We start from the raw sequence: 25215 nt of genomic DNA on the forward strand, positions 1-25215 counted from the left end.
AGATAGGGTGGGGGGGAGGGGAAGAGACGGAGATAGGGTGGGGGGGAGGGGAAGAGACGGAGATAGGGTGGGGGGGAGGGGAAGAGACGGAGATAGGGTGGGGGGAGGGGAAGAGACGGAGAGAGGGTGGGGGGGGAGGGGAAGAGACAGGACGAGAGAGGGTGGGGGGGGAGGGGGAGGAGAGGGTGGGGGGGAGGGGAAGAGATGGAGAGAGGGTGGGGGGAGGGGAAGAAGAGACGGAGAGAGGGGGGAGGGGAAGAGACGGAGAGAGGGTGGGGAGAAGGGGAAGAGACGGAGAGAGGGTGGGGGGGAGGGGAAGAGACGGAGAGAGGGTGGGGGGGAGGGGAAGAGACGGAGAGAGGGTGGGGGGGAGGGGAAGAGACGGAGAGAGGGGTGGGGGGGGAGGGGAAGAGACGGAGAGAGGGTGGGGGGGAGGGGAAGAGACGGAGAGAGGGTGGGGGGAGGGGAAGAGACGGAGGGAGGGAGGGGGGTGAGGGGAAGAGAAGGAGAGCAGGTGGGGGAGGGGAAGAGAAGGAGAGCAGGTGGGGAAGAGAAGGAAAGGGGGGGAGAAGAGAAGGAGAGGGGGAGAAGGAGAGAGAGAGGGGGGAGAAAAGAAGAAGAGAGGGTGAGAAGAGGAGAGAGGGTGGGGGGGGAAGAGGAGAGTGGGTTAAAGGATGGGGGGAGGGAAAAAGACCGGGCCCTTAAGTTAGAGATGGGGGGGGGGGCAGAGAAAAAGTTTGCGCCCCCCTGTTCTATTGTATAATTTCACTGTGCTGCGGCCCGTACAACTTGTCCCACACTGACGTCTGTGTGCGACACGTCCACAGGATTCTCCCACCAACAAGCTGCTTTACGCCAAGGAGATCCCCGAGTATCGGAAGATCGTGCAGGGCTACTACAAACAGATCCAGGACATGAGCCCTCTGAGCGAGCAAGAAATGAACGCCCACCTGGCAGAGGAATCGCGGGTGAGGAGACGGGAAGGGCGAGGGGTCCACCCCGAGGGTGAGACAGGAGCTAGCGTCTGCCTGTCCCATTGCAGGGTGACAGTGTCACAGTGACACGGACAGAAGGACATATGGAATTCAGGTCTGTGACGGACTCGTCTAATCCCAAACTCGGGCTCACCGTCTCTTGTCCTTCTTCGCAGGCGTATCGGAATAAATTTAACACCAACGTTGCCATGGCTGAAATCTACAAGTACGCCAAAAAATACCGAGCACAGGTGAGTGACAACTGTGACACGGACCACTCTAACGCGGTCACCCTGACCAGTCTAACGCGGTGACCCGGACCAGTCTAACGCGGTGACCCGGACCAGTCTGACGCGGTGACCCTGACCAGTCCCATGCGGTGACCCCGACCAGTCTTGCGCGGTGACCCTGACCAGTCTTGCGCGGTGACCCTGACCAGTCTTGCACGGTGACCCCGACCAGTCTAACGCGGTGACACGGACCAGTCTAACGCGGTGACCCGGACCAGTCTTGCGCGGTGACCCTGACCAGTCTTGCGCGGTGACCCGGACCAGTTTTGCGCGGTGACCCCGACCAGTCTTACGCGGTGACCCCGACCAGTCTTGCGCGGTGACCCTGGCCAGTCTTGCGCTGTGACCCTGACCAGTCTTGCGCGGTGACCCTGACCAGTCTTGCGCGGTGACCCTGACCAGTCTTGCGCGGTGACTCCGACCAGTCTTGCGCGGTGACCCTGACCAGTCTTGCGCGGTGACCCTGACCAGTCTTGCGCGGTGACCCTGACCAGTCTTGCGCGGTGACCCTGACCAGTCTTGCGCGGTGACCCCGACCAGTCTTGCGCTGTGGATTGTGACAGTGACAGGACTTCCAGCCGCTTGATCACACCCCTCTGACCTTACAGATTGTCACCGCGCTAGAAGCAAATCCCACCACCAAACGCGCCCAGCTGCAGCACAAGTTTGAGCAGATCATCGTGCTGATGGAGGACGACATATACGTGTGCTGCAGCGAAGCATAGAGGGGCTGCAAGGGCCCCCCTCCACAGGAGAACCTGCGGACTAAAGGGCATTAAACACTCACCGTCAGCATGGAGGGAACCAGAACCTGGTACCTAGTGCCCGTGGCACGTCCAGGAACATGCTCAGGGCATCAGGAACCCACGGCCCAGGCACAGGATGCGACATGGAAACCCCCGGAAGCCTCGTCAGCTCAACAGTTACTTCCAAGCGTGAAGCACATTAAACACGCCTTCAGGACAGAGCCGCATGTGCCGACGCCCAGCAATGGTCTGTATCAGGATCAAGGCAGTGACGGAACTCAGAATACTCCCCTCGGCTCAGGGACCTTCCTATAGCTCTTCTACGGATGCCTCTCAGTATCGGAACACCGATTGGCTGAGACCATTTCGTATCGGACCACCGATTGGCTGAGACCACTTTCCTTGAGACTCCGAGGGTGGTGGCCACGCTTACCTGTAAGAACAGCTCTGTAGAATGTTCCTTCAATAACCTTTACAGGGAGGTGACACCGTTTGTCTTTCAGTTTTTGTTTGAGAGAGACCACGATAATAGGGTTGGTGGCACCTCCCTCTGATGGGGTCAGGGGGCCCCAATTATAGGACTTCAGCCACCCTGGGCATTTAGTGCCCTCCTGGTGTCACTGACCCTAGTACTTTAAACTATTTCTTGGGAAGCAGCGTCCTATTTCGCGACCATAACAGGTGTGCAGGGATCGCTCCGCGGAGGGGACCACCACTTATTAGTATTGTTGTACAAGGCATTGTATCCCCCCTGTTGCTGCATGTGTCACGGCAGACAAGTGCAGAACACACGCGTGTCACAGTCTGGCTGGACATACATGCTCCGCAAGTGCCTTATTGATAGAAATCTCAGGATAAAAAGGGGTAACAGTGTTTTGTATGTTTGGGGCCTCATTGAAAATGAGTACGCTGCAATATGAAGCAACACTGAGTATGACTAGGCAGGCAGGGAAGGGGGGAGGAAGTCAGAAATGCATCAGCGGGCTCACTACAGCCGGATTCTAAGGATTCTAACGCACCATCACCCATTCCCAATTGTGTTGCATGAGGAGGGAAGCCTCCTGGCTGCTGGAAGGTGGGGTGACGGGACATACTGTAGGGACAGGTAACATGCTGTCCAACACCTGCAGATTGTGGCTGCTGAAAGGTGGGGTGACGGGACATACTGTAGGGACAGGTAACATGCTGTCCAATGCCTGCAGATTGTGGCTGCTGGAAGGTGGGGTGACGGGACATACTGTAGGGACAGGTAACATGCTGTCCAACACCTGCAGATTGTGGCTGCTGAAAGGTGGGGTGACGGGACATACTGTAGGGACAGGTAACATGCTGTCCAATGCCTGCAGATTGTGGCTGCTGGAAGGTGGGGTGACGGGACATACTGTAGGGACAGGTAACATGCTGTCCAATGCCTGCAGATTGTGGCTGCTGGAAGGTGGGGTGACGGGACATACTGTAGGAACAGGTAACATGCTGTCCAACGCCTGCAGATTGTGGCTGCTGGAAGGTGGGGTGACGGGACATACTGTAGGGACAGGTAACATGCTGTCCAATGCCTGCAGATTGTGGCTGCTGGAAGGTGGGGTGACGGGACATAGGAGCAGGTAACATGCTGTCCAATGCCTGCAGATTGCGGCTGCTGGAATTCCATAGACGCCTCAATAAACTGCACCGAGTCCATGATCAGGAGGCAAAAACTGCATCCCCAAACTAGCACGTCCGAGGCATGACCACTTAGGTTTGAACACTGCAGAGGTTGGGTTATCGTGCATTTTATATGGGTGTTAACCCTTTTGCTGGCAGAGGGGCTTCCAACGCACCATGTCAAGGCAGATTCTTTAAGGGACAAGTTTTATTTTGCTTTGAACGTCGTGTTCCCATTCTTTAATGAGAATTCTGTACCAGTTTTCTATATAGGACTTGGCTGTGTATTTAGCGCTGAGTGAAGCACAGATTTCACCCTCCTCCGCCTGCCCCATAACGCAAAACTGTAACGTATCATTGTTACGAACTACAGCCTTTAATTTATTTTAGGGAACAGATGTAGGGTTGGGGTGAGGGGGGGGGTGGAGATTATCAGGCCTGATTCACCTCCAACAGGACACGGTTTCTGGATTATTCTAGATACTGACGCACACAGGGGGTGCGATTAGGAAACAGATAGCCGGACTATTAACCAGTTCTGTGCCAGCGTGGAATAGACACCCAGGAGTGAGATATTGAAGACATTCTAAAACGAGATATGGACATTCAAAAATTGGACTGAATACTGCGATGTGCTGATTGGTCCCGGGTGAGGATCACGCTGGCGAGGCACACTGCATTCTGGGAAGGTCACATTCCTACAGAGAAATGTATTACAATTAAAAAGTGTTTGAGTGACGCGTCTGTGGGGGAGGAAGAGATCTCAGCCAAACGCAGAGATGTGTAGCACTGAAGGCAGTGAGACTCACAGCAGGTGTGCAACCCCAGAGCGCTGATGCGTTTCGCAGACAATCATAAAAAGCCAGCCTCCTGTGTTGATCTTTTGTGCAGCTTTAGGAGGGCAGCACAAAAGGCCGACATTCACACTGTCCGCGACCCTGTAACCCACGTGTGTAAATCTCTGTCCTCAAGGGGCCGCGCCCCCTGGTAAGGTTTTATTTATATCCCTGTTTCAGCACAGGTGGCTCAAAGACTGTGCTGAAGCAGGGATATCCAGACCGGTTGGTGGCCCTTGAGGACGGAGTTTGACACCCCTGCTGTAACCCATTGCACTGCGAGTCCCTCTGGCAGGGGAGGGGTTAATTGTACACACTGTTCTTTAATGTCAGAGATGTAAATAGACAAATTACCGTTCCCTGTCTTATTTCAGGTCATATTGTGAGAGTTTAATAAATGTTACTTTGTTATAAACGGAGATGTAAAGCTTCATGTAACGTTTCTGTATCCAGCACAAAAAGGAACGTGTCGGATGGGATTGACGCGCTAAAGCCATCACCATGGTTACACGATCAATGGCAGATACATCACACCTACTGTCCACATTATTCACAGCTGTGATGTCAGGGTTAACCCTTTGTTAGGGGTGTGATCCACAATGGAGTCTATGCCGTAGAGCAGGCGTGGCTAACAGGCCAGGTATCCGGGATATCCCCATTTCAGCACAGGTGGCTGAATCAGAAGGACAGCCACTTGTGCTGCAGCAGGGAGATCCCGGATACCTGGCCCCTTCGTGGCTTGGCCACGCATGCGCGATAAAAGAAACCCCAAATTGGAATTATTTGATACAACGCATTTCTCCAGCACTCGTGAGGGAATTACGGGCTTTTAAAAAAGAAATCTGTAATTATCACGGGGGTACCAGGTAACAAAGCAGCACAATAACCATCCAAGATGGAGAACGGGATCAGAAAGGAGGAGCGCATCACAGACGTATTTATAATTCCATTACATTGATATTTACAAAAAGGCAGAAATCTACAAGTATATTTAATTTTAAAAAAAAACCACACCTTTGATCTTATGCTTCTGTGAGGCAGAGCACACACGGGTACATTGGTACCCTTAGGATTGTGTGGCTAACAGAGTATCAAATATGGCAAGATGTAAATTAACTAACCAGACCTAGATCCTAAACAAGACAGTGATAAAATATGAAATAACCGACTCCCAGGTCTCTTCCCTCCATCGTAATAATGGCCACAGTGCCACACATTCTTTATTCTGCCTGGATTTTGGGGATATACATGAATGATGTTGCCATTGTCAAGTGTAGCAAAGCCTCTACTCTAATGATTTTTAATTAATCACCTCCCCCAGTGTGTCATCTTTAAACAGGCCCACTTCCCCCTCCAGACCACTTGTAATGTCACCAATAAGGTGATGAAAGAGGACTGGTCCCAGTACAGATCCTCCGATGTTCTCCGCTGGTCACCTTCCTTATCCTTCAATGAGGGTCTTTTACATTCAACCTAGTCTCCAAGCATTACAAATCAGTTGTCTCTTTAGGGCAGTGCCAAAAAGGACTTGTAGCTATATCTCCTGCTCCTCCACCCTGATCTATTACCATAGTCACCATTAAAAACAAAAGCTACCCCCAGAAATGCAAGTTGTTTGACTGGATTGTTGACTAAACCAATTTCCCCCAACTACCGACATCCTGCTTACTGGCCTATAATTACCTGCCACTTTTGTGAAGCCGGTATATGCTTCATCTTCACAGTTGTTTGGAACTATACCTGGAAATAGCTACTGGTTTAACACTTTTAATGTTATCAGCACACTATAGCATTTGGTACAGTATATCACATCTGCCCCCATTAACTTCTGAAAGTTCCTGTAGAACTTGCTCCTTTGTAAAGAGACTTGCATCCACCTCTCCATTTATATCATGTTACCCAGCAGTGGTCTGTTACTTTTAGAACTGCCATATTCTCATTTCCCACACTTCACACAGACTTCCACCCTGCCAAAGAATCCCTCAAATAACCCCCCACCCCCATCTCTGAATATCTTAGGAGGGCTAAGTTGTCGTTGGTCACCCACTATTACATCTGATACCACATCTTCATTAACAAGCATGGAGTCCAGTGTTACACCCGTACAAGAAATCCAGGCGGCCCACGCTTCCAGCTGAACTTGCAGACATACCAGGCCACATCTGGAAGAATGAAGTCTCCCATAATAGCCCTGTCAGTTATGTCCTATTCACACTATCCAATGCCCCCTCATCCTGGAGCCATGTCCCCATCATGCTGCTCAGCTCCTTAACCACGACTAGTGGTGGTTCAGGTGTCAACATTGCAGGTTTTAGAATAACGGGCAGCCCCTTATGAAGAGACCAGCAAGGCAGTCATCACTTTAATAAACAAACACTTTATTTGAAATCCAGTAAAAGTTAAAGTCACATTTATACAGAGTTAAAATCCCCCCTGCCCTGGCCCAGCTTCTTCCCTTTCTTGCCACCTTTCTTCCCGGCCGCAGCACCCTCTGCAAGGTCGTTACTGTCCTTTGAGGCCTCTCCTTTTGCTTCCTTCTTGGCTTTGGTCTTTGCCGGCTCCTTCCCTTTGCCGCCCTCCTCCGCCCCCTCAGCCTTGGCCTTCGGTTTCTTAGCCGGAGCCTTCGCTGGTTTCGGATCGGCGTCTTTTTGGGGCTTAGCGGAAGGTTTGGGCTTCGCCTGGCAGGAGACAACATGATCTTTACCGAGCAGACAAGATGGTGAACGAACAAGAAGTGCTGCTCCCCAAATATTAAACGTCTCCTGTGGTGCTCCGACCCCACCCCGTCACCACTGAAGGAAACATTACCAAATGACAAGTGTCACACCATCTTTACTGCCAGAGGGTGGATACGGACACGTTTGAGCCCAGTTATGGAGTCTGTGCCATTGTTTGTAGAATGAAGATATGGGGCTTTAATTACAGGCCAAAACTAATGGTCGCTCAAGGTCTCACTTTCATGAGTTCTTAGAAAACACTGGTTAATACAAAATTATTTCCATGCAGCATTAGAGAAAGCCTCAGCCTTTCTGCAGGAAGGATTTACCTGGTTCTACACAATGGTGTATTTAACCTTTCAAATTATACAAAGAAGTCCATCACCCCCACTTTATGCAGAGTGTACCCCACTCGTCACAGGCTGGGCCAAGATTTGTAGACAAAAAAAAAAGTGTTTATTTTATTTTCACAAATAGATATTTAAGAGCCACTAAAACCAAAAAGAGTATTAATAACTACAGGAGGTGCAGAACAGCATTACTGCTGCTTTATCAGACCAGTGTTTACATGTTTTTGGTTAAGGCAGCAGTGCGCAAACTGGGGGGGGGTGAGAGATTTCAGGGGGTGGGGGGGGGGGGGGAGAATATGGTGGCTGCAGAGGCCTCACTCTTCCCCAAGGCATTTAAATTCAAAACTGGGTACTGCGCGAGGCCTCAGCAACCATGGCATCGAATGATGCCGGGGGCCATTTAGCACCGGCAAGGAAAAAAAAAAAAAAAAAAAGTGGGGGGGTGCAACTCCAAAAGTTTGTGCACCTCTGGGTTACGGAACTGCATTATATAGGGAAATTCTGCAGACCCCCATCCCTCTTTAATAGCGCATCTGTGAGCAGATGCGTTATAAGGAACCCCAACCCTCTCTAATAGCGCGTCTGAGATCAGATGCATTGTAAGGAACCCCAACCTTCTCTAATAGCGCGTCTGAGATCAGATGCATTGTAAGGAACCCCAACCTTCTCTAATAGCGCGTCAGATCAGATGCATTGTAAATTGTTGCAAATGTGTTGCAATTTTCAAATGACTAGAATTATAGGGAGCCTGTTAGGGATGCTGGAGTTGGACGGAGAGGAATGTAGTGTTACACCGAGACTCCGCAGTCCCTTATAAAGCGAAATCATGACCCAGGATTTCCAAACCATCCATAGGAAGTCAGGTTTAGAAACGTTCCCCGGCACGGCAGATTCACCCCGTGAAGAGTAACAGGTTACATTATAGCCAGGACTTGTAATGTACGAGGGATCACATCAAGATCAGGGAGGAGGATACTCACGTCGGAGGTCTTCGTCTTTTTACTCGCAGCTTTCGGGTTCTCGGCTTTCTCTTCTACAAGAGGCGGGGTGGGAGGAAGGAAGGGTTAAAAGTGAAACATGGGGGATTCACCACGCAGTGCTGCTGGGCATGGCACCCAATGCAAGGCAGTGTCCGTTAACGCCAGATCAGGGTGTCCTACCACACATTGTTGGCTGGGAAAATGTGGCCTTTATGCTGGGATTCGCCACGTCTCCTGCTGCAAAGTCCCATAAAGGCGAGTGATCTGGAAGGCATCTTATGGTAGGAGAGTTTAGTAGATATGGCCCTAAACCCAGTGTCCAGTCATCCCCCGGAGGGGAAGACCCCTAACCATGCAGATGTCATGATGCCATGTGCAGGTGATGGGAGGATTAACGACTAGGCGAGGATCTTTCATATCCAGGTCAGAAGCGGGACATCCCAGGGCAATATATTAGATTAACCCATTCACTGCCAGATGCCGCTTCACATGCTCTTACCTTTGGGTCCTTCCTCCTTCGGAGCCTTCGCCTTCTTGGCGGCTTTCTTCTCCGCCGGCTTCTCCTCGTTGGGATCCACGTTCTCAGACATGGCGCTCGCTTCGCCCTCCTTGAGTTTCTTCGTCACTTTCGCCAGCTGGAGAGGAGAATGTAAACCCTTCAGTCTCACCATCAAAAAGCGCGATAGCGGCGGGCACTGCACAGCCCGCTTGTATTACCATTAGAAGCCTTTGCGCAGAGCCACCTCGGGGGTGGAACCCTGGAAGCAGATCCAATACTCCGGCAGTTTCTAAAGTGAAGGGGAAGGCCGTCTTGCCTCACCTCAAATACAGGTTACATTTAGGCTTCTAATGCGTACATTATGCCCTACAGTCTACAGCAGGGTGCTTAACTCCAGTCCTCAAGCTCCCCCCCAAACAGGTAAGGTTCTCGGGATATCCCTGCTTCAGCAGAGGTGGTTCAATCAGTCCCTTCAGCACAGGTGGCTCAATCTTCAACTAACCCTCTGTTTAAGCCACCTGTACTGAAGCTGGGATAGCCAGACAAGCTGACCTGTTGGGGGTGCTCAAGCCCCCCGCCCTATAGGAAGGTATTTCACAGCCAGATACAATAACATCAGGAAAGGAGGGCTGAATACTTAACCCTCTCCCAACCAGGGGGCCTGCCACGTATTGTAAAGAATACAGCACTCAGCGCAATGTTTTGCAGGAGCATGTGGCAGAAGAGGGGTTAACCCCACTTTTCCCCCCAAATTTAAACGTCTGCTGCCACTTCTACAGTAAGAGCACTCAGACATGCAACACCCCCTGCTTGCCTTGAAGCGGCCAGTGGCTCCTGATGCAGTGGAGTTCAGAGGTCGCACTAGGACGCCCTTGTCGATGCCTTTGGAAAGAGCGCTGCGCAGCAAGGACTTGAGCCGGACGGGATCCACAGTGGGGTGAGCAGCCAGGATGTGGGTGCGAATGGCCGGCACAGTCGTGCCCTTCCTGTCCCGCCTCTTCTTGAGGGCCTCCACCACCATGGACAGAGTCGTGGGGTGTCCCAGAGTCTTCGGCAGCTTCACCACTTTGGGTTTGGAATCACCTGGTCCTGCAGGTGGTCAGACACACACTCAGGGGCATTCTGTGCTACACAGTAACCGCGTGTATTAACCCGTCGCAGCCAACGAAAATACACAAAATGCTTATGGCTCTCCAAAAATACCGTAATTAGCATAAAATCCCATGGTGCATAGGGTAGGGAATGAGGACACAGAAATCTAGTCAGGCTAAAGATCCTGGCTGGACAAGAAACCCACAACTGCACTCAATGAGGACAATAGGTGGGACAGAAAAAATATACAGTCCCAGGCTTGTAGCCTACTGTGCCAAACAAAAAAACTGTATTAGAACATAATAGGGGACATAAGCAGGGAGTGTAGGGTATAAACACAAATGAATGTAAAATTAGGTGGTGGTGACACGGAGTTCAGAGGTAAAAGTCTCCTAAAGCCCACCATGGAAACTCTCATATAAAGGAGAATATGTCTCAGGATATATATGGTATCATGTACAGTCATACCCCACATTAACGTACACAATGGGACCGGAGCATGTATGTAAAGTGAAAATGTACTTAAAGTGAAGCGCTACCTTTTTTCCACTTATCGATGCATGTACTGTACGGCAATCGTCATATACGTGCATAACTGATGTAAATAACACATGTGTAACAGGCTCTATAGTCTCCCCGCTTGCGCACAGCTTTGGTATAGGTAGGGAGTCGGTATTGCTGTTCAGGACGTGCTGACAGGCGCATGCGTGAGCTGCCGTTTGCCTATTGGGCAATATGTCCTTACTCGCGAGTGTACTTAAAGTGAGTGTCCTTAAACCGGGGTATGCCTGTATGGAATATATCCAAAGAAATACAGAGGTTTTTAACTTAGAGCTCCTATTGGTAGGCTGTATACACGTCTTCATTCACACTGACAATATGTCAAATAGCTCATTCATTGTAGCAAGAGCGCCGACAGTAACAATGTGTGTGCATGGCAACACAACCCAAATTACTCAAGCGTCTGCCAAGATGTGAACTTGCTAGTAACACAAGGTAATACAACGTACACACAGGAAAGAGTAGTGCTGCTGGTGTATACACAGCATTTAAACACTTAAGGTAGCCTGTGCCCCGGGTGCTATCTCACTGCAAAAAAACCATCGGATGATGCAGCGTGATATGAATCAATGAACCATATCCATGTGGCATTGGTATGTACATAGCCTTATTTGCCAGGTAAGTGGATGTCAAAGGAAAAAGAGGGGGGGGGGGGGTTGTATGTATGCCAGCGCTTGATACTACCAGTACAGCCGGGTGTATGTCAGTATGCTCGGTACACCGGAGCTCCTAACATAGCGAGTCGCCACCGACGTCAGTAGAATGATGTCATCTAAAACCGATGGACCGTTTCGCGTAGGAGATTACGCTTAGTCAGGGTAGGAGTGGCGTTTCAGCAAATGGCCTTAACCCACACAGCTTGCAATCTAATTCCAGGTGCCCAAGATAAAAAAGCAACTTGCCCAAGTGTCACAAGGGTCAATGCTGCAATTCTAACATGGGTCACACCCACTTCAGAGGCAGCAACATTACAACTGGAGTACAGTTCTGTACATGGAGGGGGAATGGCCGTACAGAGCATCATACACAGCCATGTAAAAAGCATCTAAGGGAGACAGAGGTAGAAAGGCTCCTTATTCCTCATTACATAGAGTGCATTGGGTAAGACAGGGCTGCGAAACCCTCTCCTCAAGGGCCACCAACAGGCCAGGTTTTATATATAACCCTGCTTCAGCACAGGTGGCTCAATTAGTGGCTGACCCACCTGTGCTGAAGGGCTATCCATAAAACCTGGCCCGTCGGTGGCCCTAGAGGACAGGGGTCTACTGGGTTAAGCAGACTCCCAAGAATCAGAAAGAAAAACTGGGACGGTTTAGGAAACCATGAGAGGTTACTGGCATCCCCCCCAATTTCATAACCCAGAATAGTCAACACCAAAATACTCCAAATACAGGAGATATGAGGGTCACCCAGCAGACACCAGGTACTGATAATAGGATACAATGTGTCAGATTGGGGGTCTGACCGGGGCAGAGCTTTGTGACACACTCACCTGAGGCCGAGTCTGAGCTGCTCTTCTCCCCATTTGCGGGTATCACCTTCTTGGGCGCCATCGCGCACTGCGTCCAATAACAGGCCCAACACCACACCCAGCTAATAACCAGCTGTATACAGAGGCAGCTTCCACTGCAGACTTTTATACACCCTGCCTGCAAAGCCATCCAAATTAGCTCTCTAATGAGCCAGGGCAGCAACAGGTGTAGGTCACCTGTAATTAACACCAGTGCATTGTGGGTGAGTTTATAGGTGAGACCCTCTCAGAGGTGCTATTTGTATATCTCTGTATATCTCTGTATATCTCTGTATATCTCTGTATATCTCTGTATATCTCTGTATATCTCTGTATATCTCTGTATATCTCTGTATATCTGTATGTAACTGCAGTCAGGGGCTTTTAAGTAAGGATTCATGTAAGTATTAGTACAGCACTAATACATTACATTTATCTTTATTTAAAGGAGCAATCCAAGCAATATTCTATGTGTGTTTTTTTTAATTAATTCAGTTCTATAGTATTAGATAATACTTACTACATTTTTATTTTTATTCAACACAACGCCATTTTTAATGAGTTTTAATATACTGCGCATCCTTTGATTTCTATAGCAGGCTTTAGCTACTGAGTTACACTTACAGATTGATTGAAACTGAAAAGCAGCCATTTAGTGAACCCTGGGAAGCAGGATCTGCAGTCCCGCTTTTCACCATTATCGACAAGCATACAGTGCTTCCACTGCAGCAAGGGATTCTGGGAAATGACAAGGAGCTACCGGCGGCTTCCCAAAGGTGCTTCTGGATGAAAGAGCTATACACCCACCCTCTTTCTTAAAGAGTTAGTTCAAGCAATTTTTTATAATTGATTGCGCGCATAAGCGGTCGGCAAACGGCGATCACACAAACGCGTCATTTGTCCCGGCTTTTGCCAGGACAAATATGGGCACCATATTTATAGATCTGTAGACAGAGTATTTCAGATTGACACGTATCCCATGCCTTGGTGAACAGGATAGGAACATATCGCTCTGTATCGCCGGCTGCTCTGGCAGTTGAGGGGTTAATGTCACTGAATCTTTCTTTTCACTTAAATGTTTTTTGTTTGTTTTTTAATATATATATATATATATATATATATTTGTTTTAAAAACCCGGTCTCCGAGACATCCCCGTTCTCTCCCCGTCTCCCCTGTGCGCATCTCTTCACAGAAACCAAACTGAACGATGGACGTGTTCACGGAGAAAAAGAGAACCTCGCGGAGGCAGCCATCTTGCACGTGACCCGTGGACAGGGCACTTTTTTGAACGTGTCTAACCAGCGCGTCCTATTTTTCTTGATATTCCCCCGATGGTTCTGTGTCCCAGATGGAATCCAGGTGTTGTGTCTGTGTGCGTGATAACAAACAGGTGACACCCCCACATTCCCCCTTGTGTGATACTGAATTCTCTATCGCCCCCCGCTGTGCTGGGGAATACTTGGACCCGCGCACTGAAATGTTTGATCCCGATGCAGGGCGGCAGAACCATATTTACTAAAGATGTGACCCCCATCACACGCTCCGGCCCTTCCCCCTGAATGGGTCGTATTTACTAACATGCGCTGGAAGGTGTTGTATAGAGTAGCATTGCTTAGTAGAAAGGGCCCTCACTGCTTAGTTAAAAGCAGCTGTGCTGCGCCCCCCCCCCGGTCGTGGCCGTTACATTACAATGAATTGTATGATATTTTTACGCTCTGGCATCACATGAGAGGGAAGATTCTTTAGTGGGCTCCAATTTTCATTAGGAAGAAAGTGGGAATGTTTGTAAATAATAATGATAATAAAAAAGTAGGTGCTCTACCCAGGTTGGGGGAGCCAGGCGGCTTCTCCCAAAACACTGGACTAAATGGCGAAAGGTGCGACGCCCTCAAGACACACACATACACACATACCACTTTTCGCTCCATGCTGTTTCCTCCTCTCCTTGACCCTTCCCGCTGGCTCCTGCCACTTCCTCCTGATTGGCTGTATTTCCCAGCAACAGCCAATCGGGATGGAGGGAGCTGCCCAGCCCCCTCGCAGCAGCCCTGCTCTCTCCCTTCCAAGGCAGTCTGGTCACAATTGTCCAGAGAGGTAATACCGGACACATACATGTCCAGAATTACCGCTATTGTTTTACTGGGCAGAGTGTCCAAATACAGGACAGTTTCGGTACAATACTGGACACCTGGCAGCCCTACCCCCTCCCTTGTACCGCCACACTTAGTTCACTGCTGGTATTGTGATTGGCACTGCCAAGTAACAGATAGAATGCACAGTGACATATCATATACAGAGACACAGGCGTTTAAGCAGGAAATGTGTTTATGTGGAAATATCCGCTACAATACTGTACAGAAAATATAACTACACAGCCAGGAGAAGAAATCCTATTACACAAATCCTATTCCCAGTGTGAGACCTTTAGCAAATGCATGTGTACATGTATGTATGTCAGTATATGTGTACACACAACTGCAAGTGTGCATGTATGTATGTCAGTATATGTGTACACACAACTGCAAGTGTGCATGTATGTATGTCAGTATATGTGTACACACAACTGTATATAGATGTGTGTGTACATATATGACATTTACAGATGCCCATATATCTACATATTTCTATCTGTGTGTGGTAATTTGCTGTGTGTGTGTGTATATATATATATATACATACACACACAAGCACACGAGAGTTCTGACAGCATCACACGTATGACGTCCCTATGACCCACTCTTTGCATGTTTCCGATGGGTGGGTTGGGCAGAGCTGCCCCTCTGAGCCTCTGCAGACCCTTCCCACAGTTACTCCTTCTGCTTTGCCTGGATTTGTCCTGTGATCCAGGAGAGGTCAAATATTCATCAAGCGGTCAAGCAGGATCCACAGTTTCCCCAGAGAAGCAGCCTCTTAAAGGGGAAATAATATCCCAAACTAGACAAAAGCTACCTAGCTATCCCATGCCGGGGTGTCAGGGTGTCAGGGTGGTCTAACCCCACTCAGTGCCCTGTCGTTGCAGGGCCTTCCTTTCTGGAGACGCTGGGACGTTTTATTCAGCTGTGTCCCTGCAGCAGTGAAAGGGTTAAACCCGCTGCCACCGAGGCAAACCTGTGCGGTGTGTGCCAGCTGCTCGGGCGCCTCTGGCAGTGGAAGGGTTAATATCCCTGGTTGCAGACGTTACGGAAGCCATTGTGACCGGTCTTGGTGCGGTATAGGGGAGAGAGGGGTCCCCTTTTATTGCTGCGGGGAGTCACAGCTGCCAGCTTCAATTGTTTTGAGGGGAGAAAAACCACACGCAACAAGAACCCCCCGAGAGACTGGAAATATACCAACAGGAATAAACATTCACCACTTAGATTGCAAGCTCTTGAGGCAAAAACTTTTCGCTCCTTATTTTTTTTAATCTACTGTTTTTATCCTGGCGATGTATAATATTCCCCGATTTCTACCTTGTGTGCGCTGCTGTAAATCGCCGAGCATATCGGCGGCTTCTATATAAACATATACAGTGATGATGGTTAATAGAAACCCAGGGCGCTGCGGGAACACCGGCTCCCGGCTATTTCATCTTTTGGGGTTTGTTTTACCAATAATACATTTGGTTTGGCTGCCGATGATATGCGCTCATGTGAAATGCCAGGGTCCCCTCTGAAGACCGAGCTGGCGTGATGCCCTTCATGGACCCTCACCAACCAAGTGGGGAAGGTGGCATTGGGTAAAGGTAAAACCCATTAGGAAAACCAGTTTCTGCATCAATGTGAGGGAGGAATAAAAAGGGGGGCTGGTGGGGTTTCTGGGGGTGTCAAAAAGAAGCTCAACACCTCCTGGGAAAACCAGCCTGCAGAACTCTCTCTGGTGGTCTGTGCCCTTGGGGGGTTATAAGACTGGCATCTCCCTCCGTGCCCGGCTGGTGTAACCAGGGAGAGGGGTGGATGCCCTGTCCTGAGGAACAGGGGGCAGTTGGGTGGAATTAGCTGGGTTTTTAGATAAAAAGCTTCTACAATCTGCGAGGTTTTGCGGAATGCGGCGGGGTCTCTGGAGCTTGGGGGGGGGCGGGCACGAGCTGGGTGCACCAATAAAAAGACATTTGTTTTGTTTTTTTTGTGTGTTTTTTTTACTTGCAAAGTGCTCTTTATTACAGGTTTTCTGTGCATAGCGGATCTATCCTCACTACCAGACCTGGCTGAGAAGCAGAGGAGAGGGGCGGACATTTATATTACAAAAATTCTTCCCTTGCATGAGAATGTTGCCTTGTAAAAGTGAGGGGGGGGGGGTAGGGATTCGTGCCAGCGACTAGTAACAGCGTCATTGTGTCACCCCAAGAACTGCCTGCTACTGGGGACCCCACAAAGTCTCTCGGTTCAGCTGGGAGGGGGATTTACACACTAACAGTAGCTTTGCTTGTGAGATATTTACAGCCGGGACCAGATGATCATCGTATCCAGAACGTAAGCCCTTTCACTGCCGCAGGGGCCCGCCACGGATCGCGAAGCAATGCCGCGCAGGCCTTTCCAGCAGCGAATTAGTTAAGAGGCTCTTTGCTCCGGTGAGCTGGGGCAGAATCTGGGTGAGGGGGGTACATTGCCTTGGCAACGAGGTACGATTAGGTCGGGAGAGAGGGCTTGGGTGTTGGGAGGTGTGTGAGGCAGCGAACCCCGAGACGGGCAAGTCTGAGGATCTTATGCAGGAGAAACCTGGCTGGAAGAGACAGAGGAGGCTTCCGTCTTGGAGGTGGCTGCAGAGGAGCCGTCTTCATCGCCAAAGGGATTCTTTCCGCAGCACAGAGTGGTAACCATGCAGTTACGGAACTGGGGAGAGAAGAGACGCAACATGTAGCACTTCCAAGCTGGGGACTTTGTGTGCTGAGGTGGAGGAGCAGGGATTGGGAGAGGAGTCAGGAGGAGCAGGGATTGGGGGAGGAGTCAGGAGGAGCAGGGATTGGGAGAGGAGTCAGGAGGAGCAGGGATTGGGAGAGGAGTCAGGAGCAGGGATTGGGGGAGGAGTCAGGAGGAGCAGGGATTGGGGGAGAGGAGTCAGGAGGAGCAGGGATTGGGGGTGGGGGAGTCAGGAGGAGCAGGGATTGGGAGAGGAGTCAGGAGGAGCAAGGATTGGGAGAGGAGTCAGGAGGAGCAGGGATTGGGGGAGGAGTCAGGAGGAGCCGGGATTGGGGGAGGGGTGTCAGGAGGAGCAGGGATTGGGGGAGGGGGAGTCAGGAGGAGCAGGGATTGGGGGAGGAGTCAGGAGGAGCAGGGATTGGGAGAGGAGTCAGGAGGAGCAGGGATTGGGAGAGGAGTCAGGAGAAGCAGGGATTGGGAGAGGAGTCAGGATGAGCAGGGATTGGGGGAGGAGTCAATGGAGCAGGGATTGGGGGAGGAGGAGTCAGGAGGAGCAGGGATTGGGAGAGGAGTCAGGAGAAGCCGGGATTGGGAGAGGAGTCAGGAGGAGCAGGGATTGGGGGAGGAGTCAGGAGGAGCAGGGATTGGGAGAGGAGTCAGGAGGAGCAGGGATTGGGGGAGGAGTCAGGAGGAGCAGGGATTGGGAGAGGAGTCAGGAGGAGCAGGGATTGGGGGAGGAGTCAGGAGGAGCAGGGATTGGGGGAGAGGAGTCAGGAGGAGCAGGGATTGGGGGAGGGGGAGTCAGGAGGAGCAGGGATTGGGGGAGGGGGAGTCAGGAGGAGCAGGGATTGGGAGAGGAGTCAGGAGGAGCAGGGATTGGGAGAGGAGTCAGGAGGAGCAGGGATTGGGAGAGGAGTCAGGAGGAGCAGGGATTGGGAGAGGAGTCAGGAGGAGCAGGGATTGCTAGAGGAGTCAGGAGGAGCAGGGATTGGAGGAGGAGTCAGGAGGAGCAGGGATTGGGGAGGAGTCAGTGGAGCAGGGATTGGGGGAGGAGCAGGGATTGGGAGAGGAGTCAGGAGAAGCAGGGATTGAGGGAGGAGTCAGGTGGAGCAGAGATTGGGGGAGGAGTCAGGAGGAGCAGGGATTGGGGGAGGAGTCAGTAGGAGTAGGTATTGAGGGAGGAGTCAGGAGGAGCAGGGATTGGGGGAGGAGGAGTCAGTAGGAGCAGGGATTGGGGGAGGAGTCAGGAGGAGCCGGGATTGGGGGAGGGGTGTCAGGAGGAGCAGGGATTGGGGGAGGGGGAGTCAGGAGGAGCAGGGATTGGGGGAGGAGTCAGGAGGAGCAGGGATTGGGAGAGGAGTCAGGAGGAGCAGGGATTGGGAGAGGAGTCAGGAGAAGCAGGGATTGGGAGAGGAGTCAGGATGAGCAGGGATTGGGGGAGGAGTCAATGGAGCAGGGATTGGGGGAGGAGGAGTCAGGAGGAGCAGGGATTGGGAGAGGAGTCAGGAGAAGCCGGGATTGGGAGAGGAGTCAGGAGGAGCAGGGATTGGGGGAGGAGTCAGGAGGAGCAGGGATTGGGAGAGGAGTCAGGAGGAGCAGGGATTGGGGGAGGAGTCAGGAGGAGCAGGGATTGGGAGAGGAGTCAGGAGGAGCAGGGATTGGGGGAGGAGTCAGGAGGAGCAGGGATTGGGGGAGAGGAGTCAGGAGGAGCAGGGATTGGGGGAGGGGGAGTCAGGAGGAGCAGGGATTGGGGGAGGGGGAGTCAGGAGGAGCAGGGATTGGGAGAGGAGTCAGGAGGAGCAGGGATTGGGAGAGGAGTCAGGAGGAGCAGGGATTGGGAGAGGAGTCAGGAGGAGCAGGGATTGGGAGAGGAGTCAGGAGGAGCAGGGATTGCTAGAGGAGTCAGGAGGAGCAGGGATTGGAGGAGGAGTCAGGAGGAGCAGGGATTGGGGAGGAGTCAGTGGAGCAGGGATTGGGGGAGGAGCAGGGATTGGGAGAGGAGTCAGGAGAAGCAGGGATTGAGGGAGGAGTCAGGTGGAGCAGAGATTGGGGGAGGAGTCAGGAGGAGCAGGGATTGGGGGAGGAGTCAGTAGGAGTAGGTATTGAGGGAGGAGTCAGGAGGAGCAGGGATTGGGGGAGGAGGAGTCAGTAGGAGCAGGGATTGGGGGAGGAGGAGTCAGGAGGAGCAGGGATTGGGAGAGGAGTCAGGAGGAGCCGGGATTGGGGGAGGAGGAGTCAAGTGAAGCAGGGATTGGGAGTGGAGCAGGGATTGGGAGTGGAGCAGGGATTGGGAGAGGAGCAGGGATTGGGAGAGGAGTCAGGAGGAGCAGGGATTGGGAGAGGAGGAGTCAGGTCAGGAGGAGCAGGGATTGGGAGAGGAGGAGTCAGGTCAGGAGGAGCAGGGATTGGGAGAGGAGTCAGGAGGAGCAGGGATTGGGGGTGGGGGAGTCAGGAGGAGCAGGGATTGGGAGAGGAGTCAGGAGGAGCAAGGATTGGGAGAGGAGTCAGGAGGAGCAGGGATTGGGGGAGGAGTCAGGAGGAGCCGGGATTGGGGGAGGGGTGTCAGGAGGAGCAGGGATTGGGGGAGGGGGAGTCAGGAGGAGCAGGGATTGGGGGAGGAGTCAGGAGGAGCAGGGATTGGGAGAGGAGTCAGGAGGAGCAGGGATTGGGAGAGGAGTCAGGAGAAGCAGGGATTGGGAGAGGAGTCAGGAGGAGCCGGGATTGGGGGAGGAGGAGTCAAGTGAAGCAGGGATTGGGGGAGGAGTCAGCAGGAGCAGGTATTGGGGGAGGAGTCACAGGGATTGAGGGAGGAGTCAGGTGGAGCAGGAATTGGGGGAGGGGGTCAGGAGGAGCAGGTATTGGGGGAGGAGTCAGTAGGAGCAGGGATTGGGGAGGAGTCAGCAGGAGCAGGGATTGGGGGAGGAGTCAGGTGGAGCAGAGATTGGGGGAGGGGGAGTCAGGTGGAGCAGGTATTGGGGGAGGAGTCAGGTGGAGCAGGGATTGGGGGAGGGGGAGTCAGGAGGAGCAGGTATTGGGGGAGGAGTCAGCAGGAGCAGGTATTGGGGGAGGAGTCAGGTGGAGCAGGGATTGGGGAGGGGTCAGCAGGAGCAGATATTGAGGGAGGAGTCAGGTGGAGCAGAGATTGGGGGAGGGGGAGTCAGGAGGAGCAGGGATTGGGGAAGGAGTCAGCAGGAGCAGGGATTGGGAGAGAGGTCAGTACCTGTTTGTTCAGGACAATGTAGATGACAGGGTTGTAGATGGCAGAGCTCTTGGCAAAGAAAGCTGGCACAGTCATGAAGACGGGGCCAAAATCAGTGCCCTGGTGGGTGAAGATGAAGAACGCCACAGTGGCATAGGGTACCCAACAAATCAGGAAGGCAACGACCATGATAATGACCATGCGGGTGACTTCTTTCTCAGCTTTCTGGGTGGTGGCTGATTCCTGCTGCTGAGCTGCAGCCTGGGAGAGGGGGAGAGAAAGAGTGAGGGATGGAGAGAGGCAGAGAGCTGAAGAGAGAGGAGTAAGCAATGGAAGAGTGGACAGGGTGAGAGGAGGATACAGGTCAGCATCTTCAGCCCTTAGGATGCACAGAATGAATGGACCAGGAATTAAATAAAGATGGAAGAGTAGGTGACCAGTGCAATATCAGCACTTAACTAAAGCATGAAGTACTGTACACAAGAATCCTGTATATAAGCATCCCCTGGTACTTGTATAAGATAACTGCAGTGATGGTGCCCCTCTGTGTATTGTATCAATACTCTCCTTAGTCTGTGTATACAGTATATGGGAAGAGGTGGCGTGCGTGGTGTATTCATGTTCTGTAGTTATAAGGGGAGCGTGTATTTAGGATGTAGGGGGCATTATGGGGCTTACCTCTTTGACGGTGCACACCAGGCGCCCATAGCAGAAGAAAATGACAATCAGGGGGATGAAGAAGTGGACAACGAACATGTACACGACAAAAGATTCATTGTTGACTTCAGGCTTCAGCGTGTAGTAATCGACCCCACATGAGCACTGCATTCCCTCGGGGATGTACCTGCAGGGAGACGGGGTCACAGTGACGACTCAGGTGCTGCCACCCGGGGAAGGAAAAACTGTGCGTCAACAACCCTCACCCACTCATTAACCCCTTCACTGCACGTAATGTGCTAATGCCAGTTATTGACTATGGGGATATAGGGTATGGTACAGCACCCCAAATTCACAGCCGCAAACTTGAGATTCTGTACAACTCACGGTGTTATTTTGTCTTACTACAAAGCTTCAACACCCACCATTGTGATATGTTAATTGGACTAGGTTGGCCATGCTTTGAGTCCAGACACAATGTACATCTTTCCTGTCCAATACTTTATGAACAAGTTGCCCAATTACCTGAGCAGGCTTCTAACCCCCCCACTGTACTCGGCACTTATCTCCTTACATCCGCCTCCAGAACCCGGCTTATGATTCAATAAAGAATCCGGTCGCTCTTCCTCCTCGTACCGATCCCATCGCTGCTGGAATCATTTACCTGAGTCTCTGAAAACCACCTCCTAAGTTCCTTTAAGACTTCGTCTGTTTCCTACTTTCAACATGTTTATAACTGTAACTTGTAATGTCGTCAACGTATTATTTTGAACCCAGGACACACTTGAAAACGAGAAGTAACTCAATGTATTTTTTTCCGGTAAAACATCTTTATAAATTAACAAAGAAAGAAATACCATTCTCGCACTCAAGATCAACTAAGTATTTGGGGTCCTGGTTTTCATTACCTTGAATTAGGCACATTTTAAATGTACACATAGCACTTTGGAATAATATTACTAATAATATTTAAATTGCTAGGAATTAAAGTCACTTGGTGTGGACACTTTGCCAGGTATTTTTGACATGGGGAATGAGAAATGTTTTATGAATAATTTGCCATTTCTTCGCCTATTAAAGACACCATGTGGTATCTACACGTGGTATCTACACGTGGTATCTACACGTGGTTTCTACACGTGGTATCTACACGTGGTATCTACACGTGGTATCTACACGTGGTATCTACACGTGGTATCGCAGGATCTCCTGCTTACTCCGTCACAGTATTACCGTTTAGTTTTATTCCCTTATCTTAGTTGGCAGTTTGCAAAAAGGCACCGAATAAGAAATACAGAGCGTTAGAGCTTTCTCAGGAACAATAACACACATACAGCATCTGCACCATGTTCTACAGCACAAGCCTCTTCTGGAAGGAGCGTCATTACCTCTTATGCCAGGAGTGGCCAACTCCAGTCCTTAAGGGCCACCAACAGGTCAGGTTTTCAGGATATCCCTGCTTCTGCACAGGTGGCTCAATCAGTGGCTCCGTTAAAAAAACAGCCTCCGATTGGGCCACCTGCGCTGAAACAGGGATATCCTCAAAACCTTACCTGTTTGGTGGCCTTTGAGGACTGGAGTTGGCCACTCCTGTTTTATGTTCTTAATTTGAAAGCAGGGAAATATTTTTTCAGACAATCTACATATTCTTCTTACTTCAAATCCCATCTCCAATGGTCTGCCTCAAAAGACATTGTGTCCATAAATATATATTATAATATATTGGGGCACTGCAAACCCGACAAGAAATAATCTTATATACCCAATTGAATGCAAATATTAACCCTTTACGCCTCTTCTCCAGTGTCGGCTTTTCCTGCACATGGTATATTTTTGGCACTTGATGATTAAGTATTTTGAGGGTGCTCTGTGTATTAGTTACTCCTTGTTACTCCTTACTGGGGGGGTTAGTATGATGGTACAGAGTTTTTTTTTTTTTGTTCATGACTAACCCAAAGTTACTCTTCTGTTTTCCAGAAAAAGGGGACTGTTTGAATAATGTTTTCTCCCTTGCTGCATTAATAATTCTGTAACCTTTATTTATAAGTGGACTGAAGGTCATTTGGCTCCAGAGCAAAAATGACTTTTCTCCAGTCTAGCACAGTATCACTACTTTTTATGGGACTCCCATAGGGAAAGACCCTCATTATCCTTATCAGTATGTATAAACTTGGTAATGGAATGGAATATCTTGACAGTTAAAGAATGAATGATGATGATGATGATGATGATGATAGTAATAACTTTAATAAAAACAGAACCAATGGTACTGGTTCTACTCCAGGACTGGCTGCACATGAGACCATAAATCTCTGGGACTTATTAAACTGCAACAAGCTCGACTCCAAGGGATCCGGGTGGATTCCTGCCTGATTATCGAGTAGATTCTACAGTATGTCTCTATATGGTTTCAAACATACCTGGACCATCCGAAGAGGGGAGGAAGAGCACATGCCAGAGCCATGATCCAGGTGAACGCGACGCCCATGATAGCGTGGTTCTCTCCAAATCGGAAGTTGCTCATGGGCTTGCAGACCACCACATATCTCTCAATGGCCAAAACCACCAGGGACCAGAGGGCGATTTCACCTGTCGGAGAAAAGCATAGGGAACACGAATCAGCATCACATAAAGCAGAGCAACCGGCCAGGAGCTCCAACCCAACACCACAAAGCGACAGGACACAATGTGACTGTCAGAGCGGACGTCCGTGACTTGTGCCTTGTGCATATCCAGAACACAACATATCCCTGCACTGCTGCATGTGTAGTACAGTATTTAAATACTATGCAATAGGTATTGCTTCGGGGTTTGAGTCAAATACACGCGAGACAACGTCTACAGTATATTCATCTACTAATGCAAAATCAACTGTCCTGCCTTATTCTCTTTTCTGTGACTGGGATATTCATTCAATGAATGTGGTGTCCTGACAAAATAACTCACACGTAGCTGATGACACTGAACGTGAAGATCTGTAGCTAAGGAACTTACCACCAAGGGTAGCAAAGAAGCCTTCAATGTAGCACCCAGTCGGGCCGAAGATAAAGTAACCATTCATTGAGCTGTACATAGTCACTGTGAATCCTCCCAGGACCATGAAGTGATTGGCAAACGCCAGGTTCAACAGGATGTAATTTAGGGGTGTCCTGAGTTTCTTGTGCTGGATGGTGACATACAAGGTCATGAAATTGACTGGCAACCCAAGGAGAATGAGCAGGAACATGTAAGCAGACAAGGCAGAGTATTTCCATGGATCTGCCAAGTAATACTGAGGGTACTCAAAGGGGCTTCGTACCACCCCAGTTTTGTTGGACATGGGAATATAAAAATTTGGACCCTCTGTTCCGTTCATGGTGGCAGCTCTTAAAAGTCCTTCCCCTCTCTAGAAAGAAACCCTGGTGTATTTCTTCCACTTCTCAGTGAACCCTAGAGGCTTGTGTTCCCGACCAGAGCTGCGCTACAAAGTGGAGCGCCGGTCTGCGCGGCTTTATAACGTGCCACCTTGAATAAGCTGCCAACCCCAACGTCAGCAGGAAAGGGTTTAGGCCGTTATTAATCATAGTAATCCAAGCTAAGGTTGCAAGGTGTTAATTGGCTTCACATAAACGTATTAAGGCTACACCTGCCTCTGTGTTAAACACACAAGGAGAGAGTGTATTTCATAGGGATATGCAGAAAGCCAGGTCACATACACAAAAGGAGCAGGCGCAGAGTGCTGCAAAGCTAAGGCCCGTCACGGGTATTTTATTTGATAGCTTTAACACTTTCACTGCTGGAGTGAGCAGCGTTGCCCTGCCAATGTCCAGCCAATGCAGAGTGCGCAGTAATGTTGCTTAAGACACTTGGAATAAACAGGAGGCGATGTATCAAGGCATGGAAATGGTGCCGTTTCAGCCATGCATTAATGCAGGGGTGGCCAACATCAACAGGGCAGGTTGTCAGGATATCTCTGCTTCAGCACAGGTGGCTCAATCAGAGTCTCAGTCAAAGACTGAGCCTCTGATTGAGCCACCTGTGCTGAAGCAGAGACTGGTTGAGCCACGTGTGCTGAAGCTGGGACTGATTGAGCCACCGGTGCTGAAGCAGGGAAATCCTGAAAATCTGCCCTGCTGGTGACCCTTGAGGACCGGCGTAGACCACCCCAATGCATCAGTGTTTTGCTGCAGCAGTTACCCTGTGTGCGTCACCGTGTGGTTTGGGGAACGCCCATGTGAGGGTGGCACGAGGTGTCTCCGATTCTGCGTCTCTCTCTATCCATCACTTTGTTTTTACCTTTTGCTAGTAAATAAAACAGGTCTCGGAGGCACGGACTTCCCAGGCT

At 50.5% G+C, this 25215-nt stretch overlaps 3 protein-coding genes across 4 annotated transcripts; 1 reads left to right on the forward strand and 2 right to left on the reverse strand.

Moving 5' to 3' along the window:
• Window positions 1–775: 775 nt before the first annotated feature.
• On the forward strand, window positions 776–4909 carry PLXND1 (plexin D1). Its single transcript, XM_075574650.1, has 3 exons — window positions 776–968; window positions 1151–1225; window positions 1873–4909. Exons 1-3 carry the CDS (start codon window positions 915–917, stop codon window positions 1987–1989), a joined length of 246 nt encoding a protein of 81 aa, XP_075430765.1. The 5' UTR covers window positions 776–914; the 3' UTR covers window positions 1990–4909.
• A 1979-nt stretch (window positions 4910–6888) lies between these two features.
• Window positions 6889–14361, reverse strand: H1-8 (H1.8 linker histone). 2 transcript variants are annotated; one of them, XM_075574654.1, is made up of 5 exons: window positions 14114–14361; window positions 9851–10125; window positions 9037–9172; window positions 8538–8590; window positions 6889–7168 (listed from the first exon to the last, which is right to left on the reverse strand). In XM_075574654.1, exons 2-5 carry the CDS (start codon window positions 10055–10057, stop codon window positions 6902–6904), a joined length of 663 nt encoding a protein of 220 aa, XP_075430769.1. In that variant the 5' UTR covers window positions 10058–10125; window positions 14114–14361; the 3' UTR covers window positions 6889–6901. The 2 variants fall into 2 exon arrangements, with proteins under 2 accessions (XP_075430769.1, XP_075430768.1); XM_075574653.1 differs by having other exon boundaries at window positions 12182–14361.
• Window positions 14362–14507: 146 nt separating this feature from the next.
• Window positions 14508–24368, reverse strand: RHO (rhodopsin). Its single transcript, XM_075574652.1, has 5 exons — window positions 23886–24368; window positions 23312–23480; window positions 20913–21078; window positions 20256–20495; window positions 14508–17008 (listed from the first exon to the last, which is right to left on the reverse strand). The coding sequence occupies exons 1-5, from the start codon at window positions 24244–24246 to the stop codon at window positions 16880–16882; spliced, it is 1065 nt and encodes a 354-aa protein (XP_075430767.1). The 5' UTR covers window positions 24247–24368; the 3' UTR covers window positions 14508–16879.
• Between the last annotated feature and the right edge of the window lie 847 nt (window positions 24369–25215).

The sequence above is a fragment of the Ascaphus truei genome, chromosome 17 (assembly GCF_040206685.1).
Source record: "Ascaphus truei isolate aAscTru1 chromosome 17, aAscTru1.hap1, whole genome shotgun sequence".
NCBI classification, from domain to species: Eukaryota; Metazoa; Chordata; class Amphibia; order Anura; family Ascaphidae; genus Ascaphus; species Ascaphus truei.